Source organism: Sceloporus occidentalis, unplaced genomic scaffold, assembly GCF_023333645.1.
Source record: "Sceloporus occidentalis isolate IW3139 unplaced genomic scaffold, rSceOcc1.0.p SCAF_5, whole genome shotgun sequence".
NCBI classification, from domain to species: domain Eukaryota; kingdom Metazoa; phylum Chordata; class Lepidosauria; order Squamata; family Phrynosomatidae; genus Sceloporus; species Sceloporus occidentalis.
Window position 1 is genome coordinate 81,412,296 of NW_028316985.1, and position 14,131 is coordinate 81,426,426.

At 39.5% G+C, this 14,131-nt stretch overlaps 1 protein-coding gene across 3 annotated transcripts in view; it reads left to right on the forward strand.

Annotated features, from left to right (window-relative positions):
* The window catches only part of LAMB4 (laminin subunit beta 4), a 50,998-nt gene that overhangs the window by 13,997 nt on the left and 22,870 nt on the right, over positions 1 to 14,131 (forward strand). The window contains exons 8-19 of one of the 3 annotated variants that reach the window (XM_089526861.1): positions 312 to 432; positions 663 to 851; positions 3,265 to 3,444; positions 5,274 to 5,383; positions 6,077 to 6,156; positions 6,562 to 6,712; positions 7,401 to 7,547; positions 8,653 to 8,838; positions 9,867 to 9,988; positions 11,642 to 11,762; positions 12,730 to 12,907; positions 13,406 to 13,549. In XM_089526861.1, the coding sequence (XP_089382987.1) occupies positions 312 to 432; positions 663 to 851; positions 3,265 to 3,444; positions 5,274 to 5,383; positions 6,077 to 6,156; positions 6,562 to 6,712; positions 7,401 to 7,547; positions 8,653 to 8,838; positions 9,867 to 9,988; positions 11,642 to 11,762; positions 12,730 to 12,907; positions 13,406 to 13,549 (1,729 nt within the window). Of the gene's footprint in view, positions 1 to 311; positions 433 to 662; positions 852 to 3,264; positions 3,445 to 5,273; positions 5,384 to 6,076; positions 6,157 to 6,561; positions 6,713 to 7,400; positions 7,548 to 8,652; positions 8,839 to 9,866; positions 9,989 to 11,641; positions 11,763 to 12,729; positions 12,908 to 13,405; positions 13,550 to 14,131 lie in introns of those variants that run through there. The other 2 variants (XM_089526862.1, XM_089526863.1) reach the window with 2 other exon arrangements.

Here is a 14,131-nt window from a genome sequence, read left to right on the forward strand (position 1 = left end):
TTATTTTTATTTTTTAATGTGTGATCAGTTCTAACACTGTAATAGTTTAATTCTATTTTGGTGCTCATTTTTGTAAGTTTTTAATTGTAGTTTTTATTTTAAATTGTGGGTCACTTTGAGTCCTAATTTGGGGAGGGGGAAGCAAGGTGGTGGCGGTAGTAGTGGTGGTGGTGGTGAACATGTATAGGTATTTACTCTATTGCATATCCAGTTCATTTCTGTGGTGCTTGAGAGGAGACATTTCTGATGACAAGACAAGCAAAAATCTGTTTACAATTTTGTATTTTAAATGTGTTGTTGACCTCTTGCAGGTCCATGGGAGCTGCCTCTGCGAGCACAACACAGATGGTTTGTCCTGTGAAAGATGTAAAGATTTCTACAATGATGCTCCCTGGAGGCCAGCAGAAGGATCACAGGAAAATGCATGCCAAAGTACCTAAAAGTGATTTACTTGGTTTTTATTAAACTTGTGAATAGCAATCTGCTGGAATAAACAGACTAAAAGTTCAGTGCACAGTAGACTGAACCTGGAGATGTAACTTCCTTTCTACATAAAGCCTGTCTGTGTCTCCTGCAAAGTAATTGGTTTTATTGAATCCAGAATCTGTTTTCAGTACTTGGGTTTATATGAATATATATACTCTTTTTGTATTCTGTTTCAGAGTGTGAATGCAATGGTCATTCTGAAAGGTGCCACTTTGATATGGCAGTGTACCTTTCCAATAATCGTATCAGTGGTGGTGTATGTGAAGACTGTCAGCATAATACAGTGGGACAACACTGTGATCAGTGCAAGCTTTTCTTTTATCGGGACCCACAGAAAGCAATTTCAGACCCTCACGCTTGTATCTGTAAGTGAAAAGCCCTTGCTGGATGACCTACAGGGGTTAGATTCAGACTGTCAGAGGGACTTACTGCCCTGATCTATTGACTTCAAAGAGATCTAAGTTCGACTAACATAGATCTGGATCTTATCAGTAGTATTAATGTATTAATCAGTAATTTAGTATCCACAATCAAAGATGTTTAAAAAAAAGTGGTAGATCAGCAAGTGATACATAATGTCAAAAACTGATTTAGGAGATTATCACACCAGCAAATCCTTGTGAATAAAATGCAGCGCTAAAATTCATCTTTATTCATGGGATAATCACGATGTAGCTCGACGTTGTGTGATAACCATTGTACAGTATTGACGGAAGCATACCGCTATGCTCCCATCATTTTTGCTGGTGTGGTAATCTTCTTATATCTCACAGGGCAGATGTGAAATGGGTTAGGAGTAAACATGTGCAGATGAATCTCTCCGCTCTTTTAAACAAAGTTTTAGATGTAGCTGTTGTTATTTGCTGTCAAATGATGACCCTGTGAGTGACCTCCAAGAGCTCATGAACCCTTGTTCATGTTTTGCAAACTCTGATCTGTGGCTTCAGTACCCACAAAAAACAATTTTGGCAGGATGTAACTAGGGCCCCATTCCCACTGGCTTATAACGCAGATCAAGAATCGAATTATAGGTGCATCGTTCCCATTTGAGCGCGTATTCGATCCTCATTGCGCCAATTTCGTTCCCATTGAAATTCGGATCTGATCACCATGTATTTGATTTTTCCTTACAAAACCCAAATCAGTGGTGGATAAACCGGTTTTAAAAAGGGGCACATTTTTAGAGGTTTTTCCTGTGTCTCCTGAGTCCGATTCAGGGCAAATGAACGGGAACAACAAGGGTGATTCTCTCTCTGCATAAGGTTATATAGGTGTGGGGTAAAATTCATCCCTCTCAAAACTTTAATTGGGTCTCATCCAGACAGACTGGGAAAACCAGAAAGTCCCTTGTTTTGTTGCTCCCCTTTCCATTTGGAAGTAGGGAGATCTATATGACACTTTCCCCCATTCTGAAGTATTCCCAGGGAACTTCCAGCACTTACAAGGACTTTTTATTCCCTCTCTCCAAGTCAGTTTAAATTAAATTAGTATTTCCTGCAATGAAATGTATCTCTCCATGGCAGTGTGTTTCTGTATCCTGGAGCTAGCTACACTGTGAAATTAATGCAGATTGATACCACTTTAACGGGCATGGCTCAATGCCATGAAATTCTGGGAGTTGTAGTTTTGTGAGATATTCAGCCTTCTCTGTCAGAGAGCTCTGATGCTACAACAAACTGCAGTCCCAAGATTCCATAGGATGCAACCATGGCAGTTAAAGTGTTGTCAAACTGCATTAATTTTGCATTGTGACAGCAGCCTAAAATGGCTGCCACCAAGAAACACAGCAAATGTTCCCAGGACAGCAAATTTGACAGAGATCAAGCAAGGGAAAGAGGAATGCTAGCAATAAAATAAAATTAAATTATCCCAATGCTTAACTAGTGCAATATTGCTAAATCCCTTTTAACACTTTGACTATAATTCCTGAATAATAGTTAAAAAGGTCTCAGTGGAAATTGGTGAACAGCGATTTCTGCAATGTTATTTGAGTCTAGTGGGAGAAGAAAACACAAAGGAGGCTGGGAGTGAGGGAAACACGGGATATTTCAAACAAGGATTTGGATTCTATGTAAGTAGAATGAAAACAAAAACTATCAAAAGTGGAACACTCTGCTTCAAAGACTGGTGGAGTCTCCTTTGAAATTTTTTAAACAGAGGCTGGATGGCCATCTGTCAAGAGTGCTTTGATTGTGTGTTCCTGCATGGCAGAATGGGGTTGGACTGGATGGCCCTTGAGGTCCCTTCCAAATCTAGGGTTCTATGATACTTTGAACGAGTCTTGATACTTCCCTGGACTTTCTTCCTGTCTGGGCAATCCCTTAGTAACTTTGTGTGTTTTTTTGCTATAAATCCAATAATGTATTGGTCAGTGTAGCCTCTGACCATGTTAGCTGGAGGATTATGTGAGCTATAATCCATAAAGTAATAAAAAAAAAAGAGGGAAGGCCTAGTCTAGTTTTTCTCAGGCTGGTGTCTTTCTCATGTTTTACAAATGGTCAGAAAAAACTTGGAGTTAGGGACCCAAACATCTGGAAAGCACCAAGGTGGAAAAAGTAACCTAGCCTATATGTGGCTCTGGTATTACTTTCAACCTCAGATATAGATACAGATATATAATTGTGAGATGGTCATTAAAAGAATGCTGTGTTCAATTAAGTGATGCTTAGCAAAGGCAGAGGAATATAGTGATTCAAATATACTCACCAATAATTTCAGTATACTGTATTAAGCTCTACGTTAGATCACTTATATCCATTTCTCTCCATGTGCTCATAGCTTGTGACTGTGATCCAGAAGGTACAATGTACAACGGGCTGTGTGAAAGTCACACAGACCCTGCTCTTGGAACTATTGCTGGCCACTGCCGTTGCAAGGAAAACGTTGAAGGTGTTCATTGTGACAAGTGTAAGCCAAACTACTATGGAATGAGTGGCAGTGATCCTCTTGGCTGTCAACGTAAGTGCTTTTTCTTCTCCACTCCCTATCTGAACAGTAAAGAATGACAGAGATGAGGAAAGATGATAACGCTCTGATTTTCAAAACATCTTAAGTTGTATGCCTGTGTGTCAGATGTATGACATTGCATTGACTCAATGCTGTCACAAAAGGAATATACTTTTACTTTAATTTTTACTTTAAAGAAAAATATTGCACTAGGTAAAATGGAGGAGAGCAAATTTCCTCCATATCTACTGTTCCAATCACAGGCCCTTCCCTCATATTTCCTCAATATCATCTTAAATCCCTCTGCTAAGCCCCACACCCTAGAGCAGGCGTGCACAACATTCAGCCCACCAAAGGATTCTGGGTGTCCTGCAAGGATGGGGAACAACATCAGGGCTCTTCTGCTGCTCAGCCTCCTACTGAGGAGAGGACCATGTGGAAGAGGATGGGCAAGGCTCCTCCACTTCTTGGCTTTCTCCTGAGAAGACCAGGCAGCAGCAGAAGAAGAGGGGCAAAGGCTTGCCCCTCAAGGTTTCTCCGCCGTTTGGCATTCTCCTGAGAAAGCCAAGCGGCAGAGAAAGAAGAGAAGCAAATGCTCACCCCTCAAGGCTTCTCTGCAGCTTGGATTCCTTCTGAGGAGAGGGCCAGGCAGAGGAGGGGGAGGACAGATGGAATTAATATTAATAATATTAATTAATTAGTAATCTTTAATTAAAACTTATTTGCAGCCCAAAGAAGGAAACTTCAAACTGCAAAGTAAGCTGGGATATTCTCAGGGATGTGGCTGTGGGGAGGAAGAAAACTATGGCATTTCCCCCCTTACCACCCCCACCCCATGCTGCACCACCAAATGATATTTTCCTGTAATCCGTATATTTCTAGCACTGAAGTAACGTAAGATGACTGTTGAGCATTTAGAAATACAGTTTAGGCATCTAAAGAAAAGAGGCAGGCAAAGCAACCAAGCAAACAAACGCAAACACAGCAAGTATTTGAACTCTTATCCAAGGCTGCATCTTCACTGCAGAATAATGCAGTTTGACAACACTTTGACTGCCATGGCTCGATACTATGGAATCCTGGGATTTGTAGTTTGATGGGGCACCAGAGCTGAGAGAAGGGGCTAAATATCTCACAAAACTACAAATCCTAGAATCCCAGAGCATTGAGCCATGGGAGTCAAAATGGTGTCAAATGGCATCATTTCTGCAGTGGAGATGCAGTGCTAGATTCATAGTATTGTAGAGTTGGAAGGGACCTCATAGGCCATCATTCATGTCCAAGTCCCCACTCAGTGCAGGAAGTCCAGCTAAAGCATCCCCAACAGATAGCCGTCAAGCCTCTTTTAGAACACATCTGAAGAAAGAGATCCCACCACTACTATAGGTAACTGGTTTCATTCCCAAACTGCAGTTCTAAATGGAAGTTCCTTCTAATATTCATTTGAAATCCTAGGTGCAAAAGATTTTCAGTGCCTCATTCATTGCAATACTAGACATCTGGGGACTGAAGGAAAATTTCATGGTGGTGGCAGAAATTAATTCATATTTGGGAGGGACAATGTCCACATTCTACCCCCTTGTAGCTTAAACATGGTTAACGTTCCCGTTTTGCCTCCTCTATTCTTGACTTTTCAGATATGAAATAGTTTGTATGTAAGTAGTCAGGGAAAGAATGGGCATTCATAATGGTTTGGTTGGCAAACTCCCATGCAACAAGCCCTACCTACATGTTTGCAGCTTTTGCATATAAGTGCATATTTGGGACAGGTGAAAGGACACACACACACACTTTTGTAACTGTGGATTAAGAGGTGGTGATTGTGCCTCCTGTTCTTTCAGCTTGTAACTGCAACCCTTCTGGAAGTTTATCTTTCTCTGTTTGCAATCCGGAGACTGGAGAGTGTTTGTGCCAGCAGTTTGCCACTGGGCAGCATTGTGAAGAATGTCTTGTATGTATCCAAGAAGCTGTCCAGTATATTTCCTGCACTTCCTGTTGTATTTCATTTGACTTCTTTCCCCCACCTTTTCCTGCCTTTCAATCATCTTTTCTCTTGGATTACAAAGAAAGGTTATTATAGAACAAATACAAAGCAGCTCCAAAACAAACAGCCACAGCACCACAATGCTTCATTGGACAATACCTTTGTAAAGACAAACAAGCAGGGCTGGCCCAAGACATCCTGCTGTTTGTAGCAAAGATGCAAATAGGGCCTCCCTGCACTCATGTCACAGGGCCTACTACCGAACTTCAGGTGGCACTTGAGGCAAAAAATAAAAACCCACAAGCTCCTGCTTTGTATTACATTACACATTAAATAATTACAATTTCCTGCTCTTTCGTGACATCACAAACGTGAGGGAGGCATCTCTCTGCAAATAAGGAGAAGCTAAAGCAGGAGAAGTGAATGAAAAAATATTTGTTTTGTATTCATTACTAAGGAGTAAAGCATGGGCGAACCTATTTGTTTTCATGTCAGTCTAGCACCATAACTCCTTTACCTGCCTCCATGCTTTTTTCCTGTGGGAATCTGTTCACACACTTGTTTGGAATGGAATCCAACGATCCAGATGAAGTAAAATTAAATTGAAAAAGTAATCAATTGTCTGATTCCTTTAATTAATTTATTTTATTTTTACTGCAGCAAGGATACTGGGGCCTTGGAAGTAATTTATATGGATGTTCCCCATGTGACTGTGACATTGGTGGTGCCCACAATAACTTGTAAGTCTTTGAGATCCTTTTTCAAATCTTTCATTGCATCAGAACCTCCCCTTGAAAGTAATGAATGTAACAAAGATTTGTCCATAATTGGAAGAGAGCACTTTCTTTCTTTCTTTCTTTCTTTCTTTCTTTCTTTCTTTCTTTCTCTTCCTCCTCCTCCTCCTCCTCCTCCTCCTCCTCCTCCTCTTTTTTGCCATTGGAGTCAAAGGAAACCACAAACATTGACTGAAGTGTTAGGCCTAAGAATCAATAAACATGGTTGCTAGCCATTTTAGGAGCTGCTTTGGCTACTACAGTACAGCATTTACGTTGCAATAATATCTCCTTAATAAATCTCCAAAGTAAATCATATATCTATGAATTTAAGTTGCGTTGAACTGCTTCTCTTCCTATCCTTTCTGCTAGGTGTGCTTCTACCAATGGTCAGTGTGAGTGCCTGCCCAACATAGTGGGCCGTCAGTGTACTGAACCAGCTGCAAGCCACTTTTTCTTACCTTTGGATTATTATATATATGAAGCAGAAGACTCAGTGCCACTTCCTGGATCTTCACTACTGGTATTTGGTTTTTTTTGTTACTGTCCAGATTTAGAGAATAGTTACAGTAATACAAATCATAATATGTAGGGGGAATCAAATTAAAACTAGGCAGCAGGAAACTTTTAGAAACAGATAGCTTTCCTGTCTGCCTTTCCATTCCATCCCGTTCCTTCTAGGTTACTAAAATATCTTTGTTCCTTCTCTCTCGCTATATCTAGAGCGAACTAGAATAAATTATGCAAAGGAGTAAAGATTGTTGAATAGTACCATCCCAGCTTTTCTTCCTACAGAATATTCAATGCCAGAATACAAAATTTAAATGTCCTTAGCCTAGAATAAGCACAGCCCTCCTTGTAATAATCCATCCCTATCTCCGGAGAAACCCTATTTTAAATTGCAATATTTTCATTCAGTACCTTCTCTGTTCTGGGATATTAAAAAAAACTAAATCCATAACTCATAAATAATGTTCCTTCAATGCTCTTATTCCTACCTCACTTTGATTTTAGTTTATTACTTTAGTTTGATTTTCTTGGACCAAAGGAACAGTGTTCAGCTTGTAGTTCAATGAAGACAAATAAAGAGTTCCCTTTACTTGTGTAGCTGCAGTGCTTGCCAAATTGTACATAGTTTGATTGAATATCTATATCCCTGATAATGAAAAACAAAACAAAATATCAACAATCTGACAGCGCTACTACTTCAGACATCTGTTTATAAGATTCAACCCACAGCTATGCCACGGTGTGATGTCTATTTTCGACAAAAAGGTTATGATTTCACAATGGAAAATGGAAAAATCATCTTGAACAGGAATAAGAACCGAGGCGTACGGAAAGCAACAGCTGGACAGGTAAATTAAATATTTTATTAATTCTCCTAGAAGGACTGGGAAGAAGAGTATCTGTCAAAATGTCAGGGTGGCTGGAGACCATTGTACAAGAGGGTCTACCATCTGTGTAGTTTATAGCACTTTCAAAAGATAACCTCCCCAAATCATTAGTGTCACAATGCCTTGTTCTGCATGTAGGAGGTTCCTAAGATCTCTGGTGACACTACTGAAAGGATAGCATAACTGATGCCCGTCAAGGTGCATACAGATGAAGTTAGATGGACCATTGGTTTGCAAATTAGTACTCCATGTTTTGCAATATGAATAAATGGGGTACCCTTGTAAGGCAACCCAGCCCTATGGATTTATTTATTTTAAGGCTTCAAAGTTTTCAGTTAGAATTTCCAAAATTCTATAAATTGCCTCAAAGAAATGAAATGGAGAATTAGCCCACTTAGAACATTGGCCTAAAATGCCAATATAGTAAAGATACATGAAAACTTACTGATGTGCAGCCCAGCTCAAGCATATTCCTTGTTTAGCCAGCTCAGCTAAGTTATAAAGAAGAATGTTGATAAAAACTAGAATAAAGTGACTAAAAAACTGAAGTGCTGAAGTTACTTCTTCCTTAGCACTTGAAGTACAGGCATGGATGTATACCTGGTAGAGAACCAGTAAGGAGATGGAGGCCATATACCTCATCCATTTTGACTTGAATAGGGATAGTCTCCAACCTTGGTTATTTAAACCACCAATAATGCTGATACTAATGTTATTACTAATACTGAAGTTAATACTAATCTACTTTCAAATTTTAATTTTCAAAAAGTGTAACTCAATGGCAGGGATTCTCCACTCAGGATCCAGCCTTGATAGTAAAGAAGGAGCAAAAGAGAATATGACAGCTCCACTCAACTGGATCTCACAAAGATATCTTAGGCTGCAATTGTTGTCATTGCTATTACTGATGGGAGTTGTAGTTTAAATATCTGAAGGGTTACTAGGCTTGGGAAGGCTCATCCGTGGCTGTTCCAGACAAGATAAAGTGATTGTGCTACCAACAAACTGGAATTCATTTTGCTTTCTAAATAAAGCTAACATTTTAAAATGCAACATCTCCTTTCAGGGTGCAATGCTGTTTGACAAGAACTCTGCTCTTGATATTGTTATTAGAGAGTCTATTCCTGGAAAACCAATAACATGGTCGGGTCCAGGTTTTGTACGTGTTCAGAGTGGAACAGGCTTAAGATTTACAATCAACAATGTCCCTTTCCTGATGGATTTCAATATCATCCTTCGCTATGAGCCCGAGGTAATTAATGTATTTTATACTTTCTCCAGGACAAGTTCAACTTGGATTTTGATACACGCAAGGAAGGGGGGAAAGCAAAGCCTTTGAAATAAACCAAAATGTGAGGCATACTAAAATTGAGTAAATGGAACATTTTGAAATAAATCTGACCTAAATCCAGTTGTTAGTCTCAACTAGAGTAAAACTATTGAATCAATGGAACTGATACCTAACTAATTTCCCATTGATTCAGCTAGTTGACTTGAGGCTAACCAACACATTCAGGGAAGGCAAAATAGAAAACATTGGGGCACATGCAGCCCTTTGGGGATATAAACAGGCTTATTTCTTACATGCATTCCAGAACAACAGTGAAATATTGCTTTCTCCTGGATAGGATTAGCCCTATTTATTGTTTATTTGTCAGTTACAACTGTCACTTAGGGAGGTAGGGATTCTAGAAAAAAATGGAGAGGGAGGTTCATGCAAAAATGTGCAAATTTCGTTCAGAAAACAGTGTATTTGCAACAAAACACACTGTTTTCGGTGAAAATAATTGGTTTTTCTAGAAAAGATTATATATTTTTGTACAGAGAAAGTTTTCACAAAAGGGTCATAACTTGCAAACCTCCTCTACAAGTTTTCCAGTTATTTAATGGAATGTCTCAGTGTACTAAGCATATTTTATCATCAAGGTTGAGAAAATTTGTGAGCACACATTCCTAGGCCACCAGTTCATTTTTATGCCCTCAGGTGTCCTCTATTGCTGGAAATGTTACTTTTCAATTCGCAGAATGCCCCAGCCAGTATGGCTATTGGCCAAGCTGCCTGGGGGATTATGAGAAATATAGTATGAAGAAAGAAATATTCCCAAACTCGGCACTGGCTTATTTTTTCTGATGAAGCCCAGCCATTCATCCAGCCCATGTTGAGTTGCCTTTTTACTTGGTCAAAGAATACAAGATGTTCCTGTTTACATGAATGTAAGAAAACAATAATGTTTCAGCTTTGTATGAAAACCCATTTATTTCTTCTTCCCAAACATACAGTCTCTAGAAGACTGGATGGCAAGCATTGTCGTAAAGCCTTCCGGTCCTGTAGGAAGTGAACATTGCAAGAGTGAGACAGCCTTACAAGAGCCACACTCATTGGCTCTGCCATCTACAGCAAGGTCTGGATATATATGTATATATATTTTCTAACACTTAATAGAACATAAATACTCTTTCAAGTATAATATACTGGGTGGGGAATAACAATACTGAGGGAGAAGCTATCCCCGCCATTCATTCCCATACTTGTCCAGAGATGTAGATATTTGTAGGTGTAACAGGGGGATGAGATAATTGCTCCCCAAATAAGAATTCTGCTCCCACATGATTTTTTGGAGTCCCCAAATTTCTAACATTGTGGAGAGTGAGAGACTGAAAATTGTCCACACCTAGAACTCTTCTATTTGCTATATTTGCATTCCCTTGGTAACTTTCCTGCCCCTTTTCTTTGGATACCTAAACTGAATTTCTAATTGCTCAATGAAGAGTCCATCTAGACTGCCAAATATATCATAAGATCATGGTTTTTAATTCTACTTGTTCATGTACTTTTGTCTCCAGATGACCTACCAGTAATTCCGGGACCATTTCAGGCTCCCCCCCACCATAAATCATTTTTCCCTACCTGCAGAGTGGGTTTTTAATAACCTAACAGAGAAATCTGCCAATATTCTCCTTTTCATTCCTTTTACCCCTCTCCTGCATGTTTTAAGTTGGACCTTGGGATTTGTAGTTTTGTGAGTCTCTGGGAAAGCAGCCAAGTAGCTGATAGCCACAGTCTAAACAATAAGCAAAGTAACTCCTCACAAAGCTTGTGAAGATAAAACCAAAGCAAAGACAAAGTCCTGTACCAAAGGGTCATAGTCTCAAGTCCAGGGGTCAATCCAAGAGAGAAGTCAGGTAGTCCAAGGTCAAGGGTTCCAGAGAAGCATAGTCAAACAATCCAAGGTCAAGGGTTCCAGAGAGGCAACATGATCAGACAGTCCGAAAATCAAGGTCTAGGCCAAGAAGATGAAGAGGTCAGGAACAAGCGTGCTTTCACCAGCAAACTCAGATAGTCTCTGGCAACCAGACTGGTGTCCTTCCCTTGTTTATATAATCAGCTCTCATGAGCTCAGCTGAGATTAGCTGGCGTTTTTCATAAAGCATCCTTGAGAGCCAGAGGTATGTTGCCATCCTCTTCCTCCTCCATGTCTCCTGTGCCTGAAGGTTTTTCTGCCTGCAGGTTTCGTTACTGAATCTCCTTTAAGGACACAGACCCTGCTGGAGCTCTCAAGCCCAAACTAGGGCCAAGCTCAGGTTCAAGCTGAGGCTCCAGTTCAGCCTCAGAGTCCTCCCCTGACCCCTCAGCCAAGCTGGGCATGACAATAAGGCACCATCATGTTTTGGCAGAGATGGGTAAAGACCATATAAAACTAAAAATCCCAGGATTCCATAGGAGGGAGCTACAGCACTATTTCTACAGTGTAGAATTGCAGAAGCATTGGGTGCATTATTTCTACAGTTTAGAATAGATGGACCCAGTGCTAGAAATTTGGGGACTAAAAGAAAATGTCACGGGGGAGCAGAATTCTTACCTGGGAGGGCAATGCCCTAATTTTTCCTCCCGTAGCTACACCCCTGCTGGCCCCCATCCACCAACCTACTTGCTCATGCACACAAATATTTGCAATATGTTTACAATGTACATACACGCACACAAATAATAGATCCTAGGGCAAAGGGGAAGTGAACTATTTAATCCACAATGTTGTATGTCTTCTCTTAAACAGAATTGGACTGCTGGCTTCTTCTGTATGCTTAGAACCAGGAAGAGAATATTTTGTAGATGTGTATTTTTCAATGTCTTTTGCTTCAGACTCAAAGACTCAGTCATCCATACTGATTGATTCAGTAAGTAGCCCCAAATACAGAAACCTGTTTGTTGTGTTTCGTTTCAGTTTCTCAAGTGATGGATTGATTTATACGATAAACGTAACAGTGAAAAGAACAGACAAATGAGTCAATCCGTTTTAAATTCACTTCTCAGGTGGTTAACAACTACATCTTAAGCAATATACGAGAGTGTGTTTTTATGTTCTTGCCTGCTTTTAATTTAGAATCTATACTTGGCCTCAAACCATTTTTGTGGATTACCTAGCACAGTCACTCCTCCATTTTCACAGGGGATCCGTTCCAGACTACCTTCCCCGTGAAAACGGAAACTCACATATATTCAAGCCCCATTGGCTTGAATGGTTGTGCATCCCTGTGTGTGCGCCATTTTAGCCCATGGGGTCACCTCTCCATGAATAATCAAGACCATCGACTTCAAGTCCATGAAAACGGACGGGTGACTGTAGTAATCTTTGTCTGGCTTGTTGTCTCTCTACTAGCATTTATGCACTTTGCTTTATTCACAATGTAACTTTTTTAAAAATACTTAGAATGTTATTCTATTTTTATTTATTTTTTAAAAAATTACCCTATGGCCAACAATTTCAGGGATCTTCTCCTGCCTGTTTTGTCTTCAGTACAACTCTATGGACCTTTTCACATGGGAGGCAAGAGTCATTAAATCGTGATTAAATCATGCTAATAACGGGTTACTGCGTCCATTACTGTTTATGCACAGGACACAAATGGGAGAAGCATGCGGGGGTGTGATACTAAAGGTCTTTGCATATCAGGAGTGTTTAGAAAGTTGTATTGAATGGACTATAATATTCATAATAAATCTCTACACATATATAAATAATGAAGCAAAATGAATTCTAGTGTAAACATTATTAATCCAATTCTGCTATTCAGTAAGTTTTAGCTAAAATAGACTTTTCTGTCCAATTATTTAAAATGTCTCTGTGCTTTTGTCATTCTATAGCTTGGACTTATTCCCAAAATCAGTTCTGTGGAAAACTTTTGTGACAAAAATGATTTAGACGAGTATCAGCAGTACCACTGTATTGAAATAGCTTCAGAAATTGGACCACATATCCTACCAGAAGCATGTGCCAAGCTAATAGCAAGTCTGTCTGCCCATATTCACAATGGTGCAGTTTGTAAGTATTAATCCCACTGGCTTTCATACTACTGCATGTATTTTCCAAAGAATCACAGAAATGTAAATAATTTCTATACTTCTGTCTTCTTTAAAGACAGCATTAAAAACTTTGTTGGAACATGATCTCACTAAAATTCCTTTCTATATGATATAGTATCTGGTACAGCACAACCACTCTAACAAAAATTTACAACCACATGAACTTAGCCAGATATCTCTTCCCTATTAATCATAATCAGCTGAGGGTGACATAGACCGAACATACAAAGTACAGCAGACCCTTGATATCCCCTGTGGTTTTACTACACAACGGATAGTTAAATGGTGTCCTTTATATAAAATGGTTGAATTTATAGTATCTTAATCTCTTTTGCTTGTTCTTCCCCTGAAGGAGGACAGAGTATAAGAATAATCTGAATAAATATATATAGAATTTGATGGTGGCATCTGTTTTTCCAGTTCTATGAAATTACAGAATCTGTGTTTCTTTACAAAGCCTGCAGGTGTCATCCACAAGGTTCAATGAACTCTAATTGTGAGAAACTTGGAGGCCAATGTCAATGCAAACCAAATGTCATAGGCCGCTGTTGTGATAAATGCTCTGCTGGAAGCCATAGCTTTGGGTCCCAAGGTTGTCTCTGTAAGTAGTAATCTGCTCTCATTTTAAGCTGGGGCTGTTGTTCTTTATAGTTTAGCAGATGATGATGATGATGATGATGATGATGATGATGATGATGATGATGATTACACTTTTCCTGCTACTATGACCTATCTTTCTTTGAACTGAAATCTCACAATGGACCTCCTTCCACTCCAACTGCTATCATCCTGGCCTCAGAGGGAGAAAATAAGAGGCAGTTTCTGCTGGACTTGATTTCCTCCTCCACTGCCATCCCCCTTCCTTGTGGGTCCTGTCTTTAAATTGTCATCCTGAGGGCAGGGGATTGTCTAATTACCAATTTGTAAACTGCTCTGAGAGCATTTTAAATAGCAGGGTATAAATACAATAAATAAATAAAAAATAAAAATAAAAAAACATGCAAGAGTATCTTGTAGCAGCTTTGAGACTGAGTGAAAGATGTTGCAGCATAAGCTTTCATAGATGCATCTGATGAAGTAGACCATGCCTACAAAAGCTTATGCTACAATGTCTTTGGTTCATTTAGTTTCAAAGGTGCTACAATATTCCTTTGCATACTTGTATTCCAGACTCACATACCTA